The 13,145-nt window shown below is 37.6% G+C and overlaps 2 protein-coding genes across 7 annotated transcripts; one reads left to right on the top strand and one right to left on the bottom strand.

Moving 5' to 3' along the window:
• The first annotated feature begins 5,078 nt into the window (after positions 1-5,078).
• LOC104218776 (uncharacterized) lies at positions 5,079-12,064 on the top strand. 6 transcript variants are annotated; one of them, XR_011406667.1, is made up of 5 exons: positions 5,079-5,236; positions 6,959-7,074; positions 8,792-9,173; positions 11,698-11,784; positions 11,942-12,064. XR_011406667.1 is itself a non-coding variant. In XM_070171709.1 (4 exons), the coding sequence occupies exons 2-3, from the start codon at positions 7,044-7,046 to the stop codon at positions 9,148-9,150; spliced, it is 390 nt and encodes a 129-aa protein (XP_070027810.1). In that variant the 5' UTR covers positions 5,079-5,236; positions 6,959-7,043; the 3' UTR covers positions 9,151-9,173; positions 11,698-12,064. The 6 variants fall into 6 exon arrangements, 4 of the variants coding, with proteins under 4 accessions (XP_070027810.1, XP_009767663.1, XP_009767661.1 ...); XR_709081.2 differs by having other exon boundaries at positions 11,912-12,064; XM_070171709.1 differs by having other exon boundaries at positions 11,698-12,064.
• Positions 9,561-12,669, bottom strand: LOC104218779 (cytokinin dehydrogenase 1). Its single transcript, XM_009769362.2, has 5 exons — positions 11,991-12,669; positions 11,226-11,353; positions 10,657-10,917; positions 10,149-10,411; positions 9,561-10,061 (listed from the first exon to the last, which is right to left on the bottom strand). Exons 1-5 carry the CDS (start codon positions 12,667-12,669, stop codon positions 9,734-9,736), a joined length of 1,659 nt encoding a protein of 552 aa, XP_009767664.1. The 3' UTR covers positions 9,561-9,733.
• Between the last annotated feature and the right edge of the window lie 476 nt (positions 12,670-13,145).

Raw genomic sequence — 13,145 nt, 5'->3', positions numbered from 1 at the left:
CCAGCGAGCTTCTCCCCGGAGGTAAGAAAAGAAGGGTTTCGGCACAGTTTATATACAGTTCAGATAATATCAAAAGCGGTAAAAGACAACATTTAGCACGTTATGCAAAAACATGTAATAAAGATCAGATAATAAAGCCAAATATAACAATTATTCTAAGCTCGAATTCTTGAACCCTGAACCAGTGGTTCTGGGTTCGTTCCCCAGCAGAGTCGCCAGAGCTGTCACACCTCCTTTTTGCGCGCCCGGCCCCGAAGGGTTAAATGCGCGGGTGGAGTTTTTCCAATTTAAGTGACAATATTCGAAATGGGATTATTTATTTAATTCAGAGTCGCCACTTGGGAAAGGTTTGGTTTTTGGTGTCCCAAGTCACCGGTTTATCTTGAATCCCAAATCGAGGAAATTTTCGACTTTTCCAAATAAAGTCTGCGAACCAGAAATTCTAAGTAAGGAATTCTGTTGACCCGAGGGAAGGTGTTAGGCACCCTCGAATCCCGTGGTTCTAGCACGGTCGCTTAAATTGTTATAATGGCTAAATATCCGATTTAATACATGTTGTGACCTATGTGCTTTTATTAAGTTTCTATCGCTTTTATTATTATCAATTATTTTGCAGAATTGCAACGTCGTGAAAATGCGTCTCGAACCACGTCACAATCAATGCACCCGTGATTGTCGACACATTTGGACTTCATTGAGATTTGGAGTTGGGTCACATCAATGTGCACCCGAACTTAAGAATGTGATTTAATTAAGCCGCGCCAACAGAGTCTAACGTGTTATTATCTTTGTAGAGGGCCATGAAATTTATTAAATGACCCATCCTGAATTCTAGATAATTATCAAGGTTATTTATTGAGGGCCCCGCAATTTTGCACTTTTATTTGGCGAGGCTTGTCTCTATTTTAGAAAAGGATATCCTAAAGTGGCTACATTGTAACATATTTGTCCCTAAAAAACTAAAAGAGAAGAAAAATGCTAAATTAACTATATGCTTTGTCTAATCCGGATTCTTATCATTTTCTGATTGATTATTTACAAAGCGGAGGGATGCCATAACTTATGAAACATACTTTAATTGGACAAAGAAATTACGTTCGAGATTGACCCAATATTATACTTGTGTCCAAACGTTTCTTGAATTGAATTTTACTAGACTTATTGGGGCTGAAATGAAGGAATTAACTACTGGGCGTTGTTGCTAATGGGATTTGAACATGATATTATGTACTGCCTAACGAGACCAAGCAAAGACTAAAATGAAACAAGTCAACATAGCGTAAGTTTGGAGTATCCATACCTTGTATTAACAAATAACTACGAACTAAAACATGAAGGACCAAGCTCAGAAGTGTATTAGTTAACAATACATTTTCGTACTATTGAACTAACAACTACACAGGCCCCTTAATATGCCATGAATATTACAACAAATGATTCTAAACTTCTTCAACCTTTTCATTTCATGCTTTCAAGCTGTTTCAATTACATCAATATGGGCCTGAAATGTGTACCTGGAAATGCTGAATGTGCACAGGAGAAAAAGAAGAAGATGTTGAGATCAGCAGCAAAATAAACAGGACTAGCAATAGCAGCAGGACAGAGCAGCAGCAGAACAAAACGAGCAGCAGAAAAGGCTCAAATGCAGAAATGCAACTATGGCCAATGGAAAGAAATGGCCAAACGAGCAGCACAACCCAATAGAATCAAGAAACTCCAAGCAGACCAAATCCAAGAGAAACAAACAATATGAATCAACCAATGAACTCAGCTGATAATTGAAAGACAACAGAGTTGATTGAAAAGTTTGAACAAACTGAGATTTGCACAAACAAAACAGAAATAGATGCTGACTTTCTGTTTACCCCTCTCCCTGTCTTCTTTCTTTTCAAAATCTAATATTAATCTTCAGTTTTGAACTTATTCTTGAATTATCAAAATCTTTCCCAGTCTTCTGTTTTTCAGAACTCAAAACCCTCTGCATTCAAATCTCAGTGTTTTATGTGTATCTCCCTTTATGTGTGTGTATCTTTTTCAGAACTTCAACTCTCCTCTATCTATGCTCTCCCTGACCTTTAACCTCTCTATGTCCCTTTCTGTATCTCCCTCCTCTCTATATCCCTGTGTGTGTTTCTCATGTCTCTCCTCTGTATCCTAATCTCAGATCCTCCTCCCCAATGTTTTTATCTCCCCTTTTATAAGTCCCTCTCCTACTCTTTTTTAAACAGCCTGTTTTCAGAAATTCAGTACCCTTCCCATGTGCCTTCTATTTTCAATTCCAAACTTTAGCTAATTAAATATTAAACCCCATCAACATTCCCTGGCAGATTTTACTTTTAAAAGGTTTAAACACTTCTTTAAACTAAAGCCAAGTATGGGCAGTAGGATAGCATATGCTGTCAAAACATTTTAAAATCAAACAAGGACCTTTATGCAGGCCACAGGTTGTGCACAAAGCACATGAGGAGCACCAATGCACATGAGGTGCACCAATGCAAATGTTGTGCAGGAGTGCACATGCCATCCAATTCAGCATTTTAACCAAACATCCCTTTTACATTACTGATCTAAATCAACAGCTATAAGTAAACGAAATTGTTTCTCAATTGATTCAAAAATGTTCGACAGAAACAACTCGCTTTGCTATGCTCAGATAGTTGAAACTAATTGACGACTCATGTCGACTCGACTATATTAGCATTATCGTACACAATCGTAGCCGAAAATCAAACATTCAGAAGTATGGGACACATGACTCGACTTATACTGATTAAAATAGAATGGTGCATCCGAGGAATCAGTTAGTTAGTACAAATTGGAATACAACCAATACGCATGCCGTATCAGAATAGGAGGAGAAGGATTCAGACAAACACAGATGTTCAAACAGAGTGGACGAACAAAAGTTGATAAAAATTCAAAACACAAATTGACACAAAACATGAACAGACATCTAATCCCTCACATGGACCAAACAAATAAGGGAAGAAGGCAGACTCACCTCAAATCTTGAAAAATCGGAAACCTTGAACCGGACTTGGACAGACTTTCTTAAGGCTGAACGGACTTTAATCGAAGTGTTTCTCAGATGAGAAACACTTCGATTAAGGTCCCTTGGACCTTAATTTCTTGGCTCGAACGGGTATGAACTAGTGACGAGGAACTACAAAGTTCCAAAACTCAGATCCGGGATTCATGTTTCCCTGGTTAGATTCGGACCAAACCAAGTATGGTTCGGTCACGAGGGGGGTCTGGGGAGTATCTGGTACAAAACTGGGGTTGGTTGGGTCAGATCGAGTTTTGACTCGAATCTTCGAATGAAGATTCGAGGACCTGGGGGGTGATTCGAAACATGGGGTTGGTAGATTTGGGTTCAGGATGGCCTGGGGGTCCTATGGTGTTCAAGGGAAGGTCACCGGCATCCATGCCGCCGGCTTTCATGGCGGAAGTATGCAGAGGCGGCTAGGGTTTTAGGGCTGTTCGTTTGGGGAGACGAAGCAGCCGGGGTATTGGATAGGGGGGGTAGGGTAGTGTTATGTACTTATATAGTTAGTGGGCAAGTGGATCCTGGCCGTTGGATGAGACGAGATGAAGGGCCAGGATCCTTCGGCTAACAGGGAACGACGTCGTTCCAAGGGTGAAGGGTTAGGGTCGGTCCGGGTGAGACGGGTCGGGTTTATTGGTGGGTTATGGGGATTGATCTTGGACCGTTGGATCGGCTTGGTTTAAACGGTTGTGATGGGTTGGCATCGAAACGACGTAGCTTTGGTGTTAAACTACGTCGTTTCATGGCCTGGGGGTGGGCTGTTTGGACTGGTGGCTTGGGCTGTCCGCTTGGGCTGAGTTCGTTGGGCCAATTTTAACAAATTGGCCCAAGTCCGGAAGGGCCTTTTCTTTCTCTCTTTTTTTTTTATTTTTTATTTTTATTTCTTTTCTTATTTATTTTAAAACAAAACTAAAAAAAATCAAATTAAAATTAAATACACACTCAAATATAATTATTTGCGCACATACTAAAGTATTTCAAAACCGGTAAAGTCAAACCAAACAAAATCACGGACGAAAAATGCCTATTCACGATTTTCTATTTAATGACCGAATTACGGTTTGAATTACGCAGGACACATATATATTTTTTGAATTTTATTTTAATAAAGTAAATAAATAAGAATGGGCCAAAATCACAAATAAATCCACAAGGTGCCGCACAGAAATCCGAAATTGTACAGCGGGGCCAATTATATATTTTTTATTTCTTTTTGGAGCGATTGTCGTGTGAAGCAAAAATCACGTGCTCACAGCTGCCCCTCTTTGTTCGGAAACACGAAGGGTTTTCGTGCAAAGATTCCTTTTTCACATTACACTTACAAGTAAAAACTCAATCCTCAAGCTTGAACTCAACGAGAAAGTTGCTGCCAATTCCAGTCAAGAAGTGGAACAAAGCCAACGGAAGCTATGGTGAGAAGAATAAATCAATAGCTACTCCAATTACAAATGGGGTTTTGGTTACGTTCTTTCTTGACTCCAGCAGTGAATTGGGTCTCTGCTCAAAACCTCCACAAATACGGTTAGTAATTCCAATCTGTATTTCTTATCGAATATGCACATAGATAACGTTGGAGACGCGGAGCAAAAAATTGAGAATTTGGGTGGGAGAAGAATTAAGAAACTAGGGTTTGTGGGAGAAGAGAGTCTGGTTGTATGCAAATAAAGAGAGATTGTATTGGGATTTGCAGATACGCGGTAATTATGTGAGAGAAAATACAAAAAGGGAGAGAAAAATAATATTTAGCATATATGGTGCCTTAATTGTAGGATGTAACTATATTTAGATTTTTTGCAATAAAGGATAAAAGGTATTTATAGGATGTAATATTTTAAAATGGTATTTATTTAAAATAAATAGGGTACTATGATTTTCTATAGGGTGTAAAAATTCCTATGATAAATCACCTAACACTTGGACCAATACAATGTGCACAAATCAAGATTGGCCTTTGGGGCAAACAGAATCCAATCATAAAGATAGCAGGCCATTACATAGACAAATTTACGTGTTCTCTCTTCCTTTACTACACGTATTTTTTTGTACTGTCAACTCAATAACTCAACTCTAGCATAATAATAATAAATAAATAAAAAACAGTGCTCAAGAATTCCATAACATAGTGCCACATAATAGCAGAATAGTTGATATTGGAATTTGGAGACACCCTTTTGCTTCTGCTTCATCTTGGTCAGTCTTTTAATCCCTTTCAATCTATTTATAACATACAGTTGAGTTGTGTTATAAAAATCAATAGGTGCATTAACATAGCCAAGAATGGTTTTTCTTCTTAAATTTGTTTATTTTTACAGTTTGTTGATTGCTTGGGTTGGTTGTTCTACTTCGTTGTTGTTGTTACTGTTTCCCTGACTTTTACGCTAGTATATTTCTTCTCTATATACTGTTGTGATTTGCATGTTTGCTTGGAGCCGAGGGTCTGCCGGAAACAGTCTCTCTACATCCCTCAAGGTAGGGATAAAGCTGCGTACACACTACTCTTCCAGACCCCTATTTGTGCGATTACACTGTGTTTGTTGTTGTTGTTATCTTTTTTTTCCTGTTTGTTGATTATTTTGTGAGCATTTCTCAATGGATAACTTGTTTTCTTGTGATGGTTCTAGCTAAGTTTTTGCCACATGAGAGATTGGATTAATTCTTTCTAAATTGCTAGCTTATGTTGAAGACTTGTCTAATTGGGAATATATTTTAGCCATGTTAATACATCTACTTTAGGTCCTATGCTTTCCAGGAGTCTTTTAGCCCTATTGGAGATTCGTATGTCAGTAGGAAATGCATAAAATTATACCGTCGGAGCTATCTATAACAACATCTCTATATAACAACCATTCACTATAAAATCTAAGTTTTTTTCGAAACCAATTTTTTTATTATGTTATAATATATATCCTTTATAACGGCACTTCATTACTGCAACAAAAAAATATCGGAGCAAATGAGGCAGTTATAGAGAGGTTTGACTGAAGTACTTTTTATTTTTGTTTTGTATAATGTTGGACTGTGATGAATTTAAATGTGGAACATGATCAGTGAGGATTTATATATTTGACCTCAACTTATTTGGGATTAAAGCGTAGTTGTTTGTTATATGTTGAAAGTGTATGCTTTACTTTTTAGGCAGAGGGAGGGTGGGATTGAGAGATCGTTAGTGTTTTCGAACGGTTGAACTTATCTTGAATGATTCGTACATCATGTTTCTTGATGTAGTGTTTGATTATGTAGTTATATGTGTTACTCTTTCTAGCTGGATGCATGTTTACCAATGTAGAGAGGGTTGATAGCAAAGTAAAGATTGAAGGCCTCGACGGGATGATTGAGTGATTGAGGCATAAGAGTGACAGCACGAAAAAACCTCGTTCAAGACCTAGCTAGAACACGCCCAGTAAACTAGTCAAGGTACACGAAGCTAGTGTGAACACCACCACCCCAAAAAAAAGGAAAGAAAAAAAAGTTGGCAAAACAAATTTCTTTAAGGGTATAAAAGATGGGAGTTTTCTTAGTAGGAATATAGACAAGTTTTTGACTAGAGTAAATTGATAATGACATATTTATTTGATTAGGAACTTCAAGTAAGCAGTCTTGGTGACTTGTTTAAAAACCGACTGGAGTTGGTATCCGTAGATTTTAGAGTTCCATGTTACGTCATGAGGGGAGCCTATGAGCAATAGTAAGGTTATCTCCGTATGGCTTATAGGTCACGGGTTTGAGTAATGGTATTTAGTAACAAGAATCATTTGGTTTTCCAACTTCAGTCTTGATCTGGAAAATATTGAGAATTATATTGCTTCTTCTAATCCTCATTTCTTTGTCTTTTTAGTACAGTTTGTCTTATTTTGTAGAGAGAGTTCATGGTTTCTTGTCGTTTGATTGTAATAGATGCTTTTGCTGTAACAGGGTTGTTGAAGGTTTTCCCGAGGGGTTATGAACTGGTGAAGATTTGCTAGAGGAAATCTTATTTTCTGTGGTAATTTAAGGCAGAATGGAGCACTATAATCTTGGAACTTCTCAAGGTATTTCAACTGGTTACCGTGCATGCCTTGTCTCCTAACAATATACTATATCTGTTTTGCTGAATGCAATTAATTTTATGCATAGGTTTGTGCTATTTTAAGTTTCAAAACAGATCAGAGAATTGTATCTGTCTTTTGGTTTCTGCAAGAGGTTGTTGAACTAACGGATTTCATGAAGGTATATCATTGGAAAAAGCTAACCAAATTATTCAAAGACATAATATTCATCATAAAAATAGTTAAATACATAATAATAAGGTGGAAAGCATGAGTGGAGCTAGAGCTTCGGTAACGGGTTCGGCGAACTTAGTAGCTTTAGCGCAAACCCTATATTTGTCTTAAGAAATTCATTGAATTATGTACAAATTCTTACTTTAGAGCCCAGTAACATAAAAAGACTAGAATCCTGAACCCAGTAACTTCAAATCGTGGCTTCGCGCCTCCGCCTCTGGTGGAAAGGACGTGACATAGAGTTTGAGCCCAAAAAATTGCATAGGCAAAATAGTAAAACCAAGTTGAACATTCCTTAAAGCTATATAGATATTACTATTTATGGAGCGCGAGAAATTTTAGGTGTAGGATCTTACTCAAAGTAAAGTATAGCAGTCTTCTAGAGCAGGCGACATTATCAAAGCAGAGGAAGGCATTTCAATAAACTTTTTGCTAGTATTTCTCACGTTTTGAGAATAAAGTCAATCATCATAATATAAAGGGTGAATGGCTCTTGCATAACATGCCGGCATCATGATGATGTACCGTAAGATTACGAAATGTCCATTGCTTTGTGAAGCAGGAAATGATGTATCCACTTGGTTCAGAAATTGCCAAATGTTCACTTCAGCAAGAGTAAATAATGTCCTGCAGAAAGGAAAGAAACAGTTTTTGATTACTTCCCTCTCTCCAAAGAGAAATAAGATACTCGTGTCTCACTCTCTTTTTCAGTTAATTTTTTTTCCTTAGTTAAAAAACAGAGTTGAGGCACAACACTGTGACAGTGAAGAGGGCTCTTGCTCGGTCTGTTGTTGGAATTGTTATCTCTATTTCAATATTTAACCATTAAGTTATTGGATAATTCGTTACTCACTTTAAGTTCTGGAAAGTATTGTCCCAACAAACTGTCCGAACGATCTTTCCTTTGGGAGATTTAAAGCTTGATAAATTTGATAAACTTCTCTCAAACACTTGTGAACTCCAATTCTTTGTTGACTGGATCTCTTTAACCAAATAAGAAATCTGAAATTCACAGCCTTGATTTGTCATGCGCCTGAAGACGGCGATTTTTTCTTGACAGAAGGTGAAAGGTTAATGGACAGAAATTCAGAAGGATAAGGAGGAGATGCAATAAGGAAAGAAATAAGTACCAGATATTAGGCTTAACGACATTTCTAGATGCCAACCTTGAAGATATCAAGAACTTAGTTCATCGTAAATGCAGTAACTTTTACCTTTTCTGGAAAAAGAAAGGATCAATAAAAAACTGGATCGTTCTTTTTCGTGGAAAGAGAAGCTTTAGCACAGTTTCTGAGGGAAGTGTACACTTTTTCTGTATATCATCTTATCATGATTTTTCTTGCTGACACAGTGTATTGAGGTGTTCTAAACTTTGAAATTGTCTAATTAGATGATAATAGATTGCCTATGCTCTTAATCAATTCCAAAATGTTGCAAATATGCATGATGGCTTGCCCTTGAAATGATGCATATTTAACTGCAACAGTTAAGAAAGAATATAACACAAAGAATGAAAGCACTGAATCCAATCAAAAACTGCATAAGGCTTCAAAGGAAGTGACATCTGAAGGGAATCAAGGTCAAGTTGGTAGGAATGTTGCAGGCGATGTAGCTCCACGACATGTGAATTCTCAAGGCGAAGTTAACATGGAGGCAGATATCACTATGGATGACGTTATAAGAGCCGGAGGTCTAGGAGCAAGAGACGATTTAAATAGTGTTCTTCCTATCGCAACCGATACCACTGACTTTGAGGCTTCTATTCGTGATGCTTGGGACTATGAAGGACCACGTGAAAGCATTAAGCGACCGGGCCTTGGCTGGACTGAACCTGCAAAGAAGTAAATCTATCCACACTGCAACTTAAGGTGGACTTCTGAGGTGTTTTCCAGTTTTAATAGCACTCTTAGACTCTCAGCTCTGGTCCTGTTGATTGAACGTACGTTGTATTTGTCTTACAGTTTGTTCAAGCAATAAGTTCAATCCTAGTGTATGAAATTAATGATCAATCACGATGGACATTTTCGTTAATGTGCTTAGTTGTCAATCTGTTATTTCTCCTTTGTGCACTTTTTCGTTAATGTGCTTAGTTGTCAATCTGTTATTTCTCCTTTGTGCACTTCTCTATTTGACGTATCTTGTTGTGTTTGAGATGGTACTAGGAAACATAGTAGAAATTCCATATTAAAAGTTCTTTTATGAAATGAAAATTTCAATCGTGTGTCGAATCTTACTGAATCTTTAATGAGTTCTGCTAAGCACAAACATTAGATTCATTGCTAGTTTCAAGTATTCATGTACAAAGATAGTTCGTTCCGAAAAGAATGCTACAATGCCTCAACATTGTTACATGTGTACACTGTGGAGCATTATAACCATAGATCTATGTAAAATAACTCTATATAGCTATTTATATTTTCGGAAGAAGTCATTGTTGTTGAACGCCTGATGCTCTTCTAAAAATTCTATGGCCAGGAGCTAGGATAGCCAAAGGGTCATATGTGGATTTCCTCCTATTAAATGTTTCCCATTGGAAACCAAAGTGACTTTTCCAGTCTTCCTGTGTTGTGTAGTGTGGCAAATACTGTTTCATTCCAATATGTGCTTTTCTGCAAAAGTTTAGTATCTTCTTATTCTTATTTAGAATATATTCTACGCCGTCCTTTCCTGTTGAAGATGGCATGGCAGAAGATAGAAATGCTATTAAGTACATAACATCTTCTTCGGGTGTAACTAGTGATGTTCCTTTTCTCCACCTGCAACACAAAATGATCGTAGATCATGTTAGGAAAATGCATATATCCTTAACAAGAAGATTAGTTGAGTGATGATGATTTCAGTACTTTGATTTGTTGACTGGGTAGATGAGTATAGGACCGTGGCTAGTGTCGGTAAGTATCTTCCCAAAAACTTCTTGTGCGAAGTCATGAATCCTGGTCTTTGGAATTAGAAGGTTTAGCCATGGATGAGGAACATCCCATAACCCCTTCTCTTGGAGTTTCATCTCGGATACATGGACTCTGTCGAGAAAATCAACATACGAGACTTCTGATTGGAACAACGTCGATTGGATATAATTCAACTTTGATAAAAGAGCATCAACATTCTGTAATGTTAAGAAAAACAAGAGTCAAGATGTGGACATGTTTAGGTGAACATTTTTGCAAAGTTGTCAAAAGCTAGAAGTTCGAGCCGTGGAAATAGCCTCTTGTAGAAATGTAGGGTAACACTACGTACAATAGACCCTTGTGATCCGGTCCTTTCCCGGACCCCACGCATAGCGGGAGTTTAGTGCATCGGGCTGCTCTTTTGTCAAAAGCTAGAAGCTTAAAATGACTAAAAATATCTTACCTGATCAGTTTTGGTTGTCTCTTCTGGATTGAAGTATTTGGCAACTTCTAGGCAGTAGAGAACTTTTCCCTCAGAACTGAACTCTTTGGCTAGAAGTGGATCTTTAGGATTGAAAGTAGACCTCCAGTTGTTTAACAATCCTGTTCTATTGATAATGACAAATCCTTCTATATAGTCGAAAGAATTCTCCAATGATATCAAGTGTTCTTGATCATAGGAAAATGTGGAGAAATCTGAATACAGCACTCTGATCCACTTTACCTGTAAATAGTTGAACTTTAGTAGAAATTATTGGACTTGTTTTCTTTTTCTTTCTTTAAAATCTTATTCTAATTAATGTGAAGGGGAGTCTTGGCGTAACTGGTAAAGTTGTTGCCATGTGATTAGTAGGTCACGAGTTCGAGTCGTGGAAATAGCCTCTTGCAGAAATGCAGGGTAAGGCTGCGTACAATAGACCCTTGTGATCCGGCCCTTCCCCGGACTCCGCGCATAACGGGAGTTTAGTGCGCCAGGCTACCCTTTATTCTAATTAATGTTAACTATTTGATATTCGGAGTTGGAAAAATTACCTTTTTAGGTGCTGGTTCAAGAGCAATCCTAGCCCTTGTGATGATACCAAACTGGCCTAGTCCTCCTAATACACCATAGAACAGGTCAGCATTCTGCTCCTCTGAACAAGTAATCACCTCTCCTTTACCTATGCAGAAAAATGTATTATTAATAATTTCAAGAAATATAATACGTGGCGATCCAACTTACAGAATGGAAGGATGTGAAATTTTCCAATAGTTATAGTTGATTATCCAGAAGTTTAGATTAATAAAAAAGGTGATGACTTGTTGTAACAAAATTGCCTTCTGCTGTAGGCTTTCTTGAGTCAAAGTCCTCAATGTAAACACTTTTTAACTGATTAGTCTGACTTCTAGTTGTTGATTTGGTACTCTGTTGGAATATAATAGAGGCAGGATTTGACTTATATACACTGAAAATGTAAAGAATTTTGCACTATATGTGTATTTTAACCTATTGTATTTGTAGCAGGTGAAGTTCCCTTGGCGTAACGAGTAAAGTTGCTGCCAGGTCACAGGTTCGAGCCGTGGAAACAGCCTATTGCAGAAATATTGCAGGGTAAGGCTGCATACAATAGACCCTTGTGGTCCGGCCCTTCCCCGGACCCCGCGCATAGCGGAAGCTTAGTGCACCGGGCTGCTTTTTTTTTGTATTTGTAGCAGGTAACTTGCCTCATTTTTTGCAGGCTGCTAATCTCACTTTTTTGCACTGTCAGTGTATAAACTTAAACTGGGGAATAATAAGATTGTTGTGCATGAACATACCAGTGACAACCTCAAGTTGGTAAACATTATTGATCTGTGGTCCATGTTTGAATGCTTGACCACTGATTCCGGCATTGGACAAAGTCCCTCCAACGGTTAGGTGAAGATAATCAGTCCAAGATTTTGGTGTTAATCCAAGTTTAAGACTTTCATGCAGGATGTTTATCCAAAGTTCACCAGCAGAAACATCAACAAAAGTCAGTTCTTGATTCCCTGTGTGGAAACGCATTGCTGGCGCTCGAAGCGATTCCATATTGATCACTACTCCTTGGTAAGCTTGAGCTTGGCCTTCTAGAGAATGACCATGACCTCTAGCAGCAACAGTTAGGTCTGTATTGCTACCCATGTCAAACACATGTTTTATGGTAGATGATATATCAGAAACTGATTTTGGATACAGAACTGCCGACGGTAAGAAATGATATCTGTTGCCAAAGTCCTTGGCCGCGTGATCGAAATTCTTGAAACTAAAATACCCTTCAATATTTAACTGTTTCAGTGATGATTGAATCACTGAAAAATTTGAAGGGATAGAAGAAGAAGAAGATATTGGGGTGGCAAAAGTTTGGTCACAACAGAGGTTAGTTTTGTTTATTGAGCAAATGCCTAATATGAATATAAGAAACCTAAGAAACATACTTTTATGTTTAAAGAAGACATGAGTTGGTGGTGATTTCATCCTTCTTAAATGTGTAGAGGAAATTAAAAGTTTGTTATTTCTTGAATATTTGCCTTTTGTTTGAGTGAAAATAGGGGGTGTAGAATGGCCTCAAGAAAATTAAGGTTGGTCAAGAAAGAATATATAAGGAGGAGATTAGAGGTGTCACTGTCAATAGACACTAAGTGGTTTATTGGACTGCATGTGAGGACTATATATCTTGAAAATGGATTTTTATGGAAAATATAATCTTGATTTTTTTTGTATGTATCAACAGTTATAGAGTTTGAAGTGGAAAATTTCACCTGTCACTTTGTACTTCACTAGTGTTTCAACTACCACATATGACATATTTAACATGTCTGATTGCTATTTTGAGCAAATTTTATATGCAGAATTTTGGAGTTCTATACCAACTATTCAACCTGTTCATATTTGGTGAAACAATGACACCATTTTTCTTTTTCGTGGTTTGGTGATTTGTGCTAAATTTTACA

Source organism: Nicotiana sylvestris, chromosome 4, assembly GCF_000393655.2.
Source record: "Nicotiana sylvestris chromosome 4, ASM39365v2, whole genome shotgun sequence".
NCBI classification, from domain to species: domain Eukaryota; kingdom Viridiplantae; phylum Streptophyta; class Magnoliopsida; order Solanales; family Solanaceae; genus Nicotiana; species Nicotiana sylvestris.
This window is presented reverse-complemented; position numbering and strand designations above follow the sequence as displayed.

Excerpts from the sequence above, each read along its gene's own strand:
- LOC104218776 (XM_070171709.1), top strand. The coding sequence starts at position 7,044 with ATGGAGCACTATAATCTTGGAACTTCTCAAG. Across the intron at positions 7,075-8,791 it reads TAATCTTGGAACTTCTCAAG|TTAAGAAAGAATATAACACA; the intron begins GTATTTCAACTG and ends TAACTGCAACAG.
- LOC104218779 (XM_009769362.2), bottom strand. The coding sequence starts at position 12,669 with ATGAAATCACCACCAACTCATGTCTTCTTTAAACATAAAAGTATGTTT. Across the intron at positions 11,354-11,990 it reads CCAACTTGAGGTTGTCACTG|GTAAAGGAGAGGTGATTACT; the intron begins GTATGTTCATGC and ends TTTTCTGCATAG. Across the intron at positions 10,918-11,225 it reads TTGAACCAGCACCTAAAAAG|GTAAAGTGGATCAGAGTGCT; the intron begins GTAATTTTTCCA and ends AACTATTTACAG.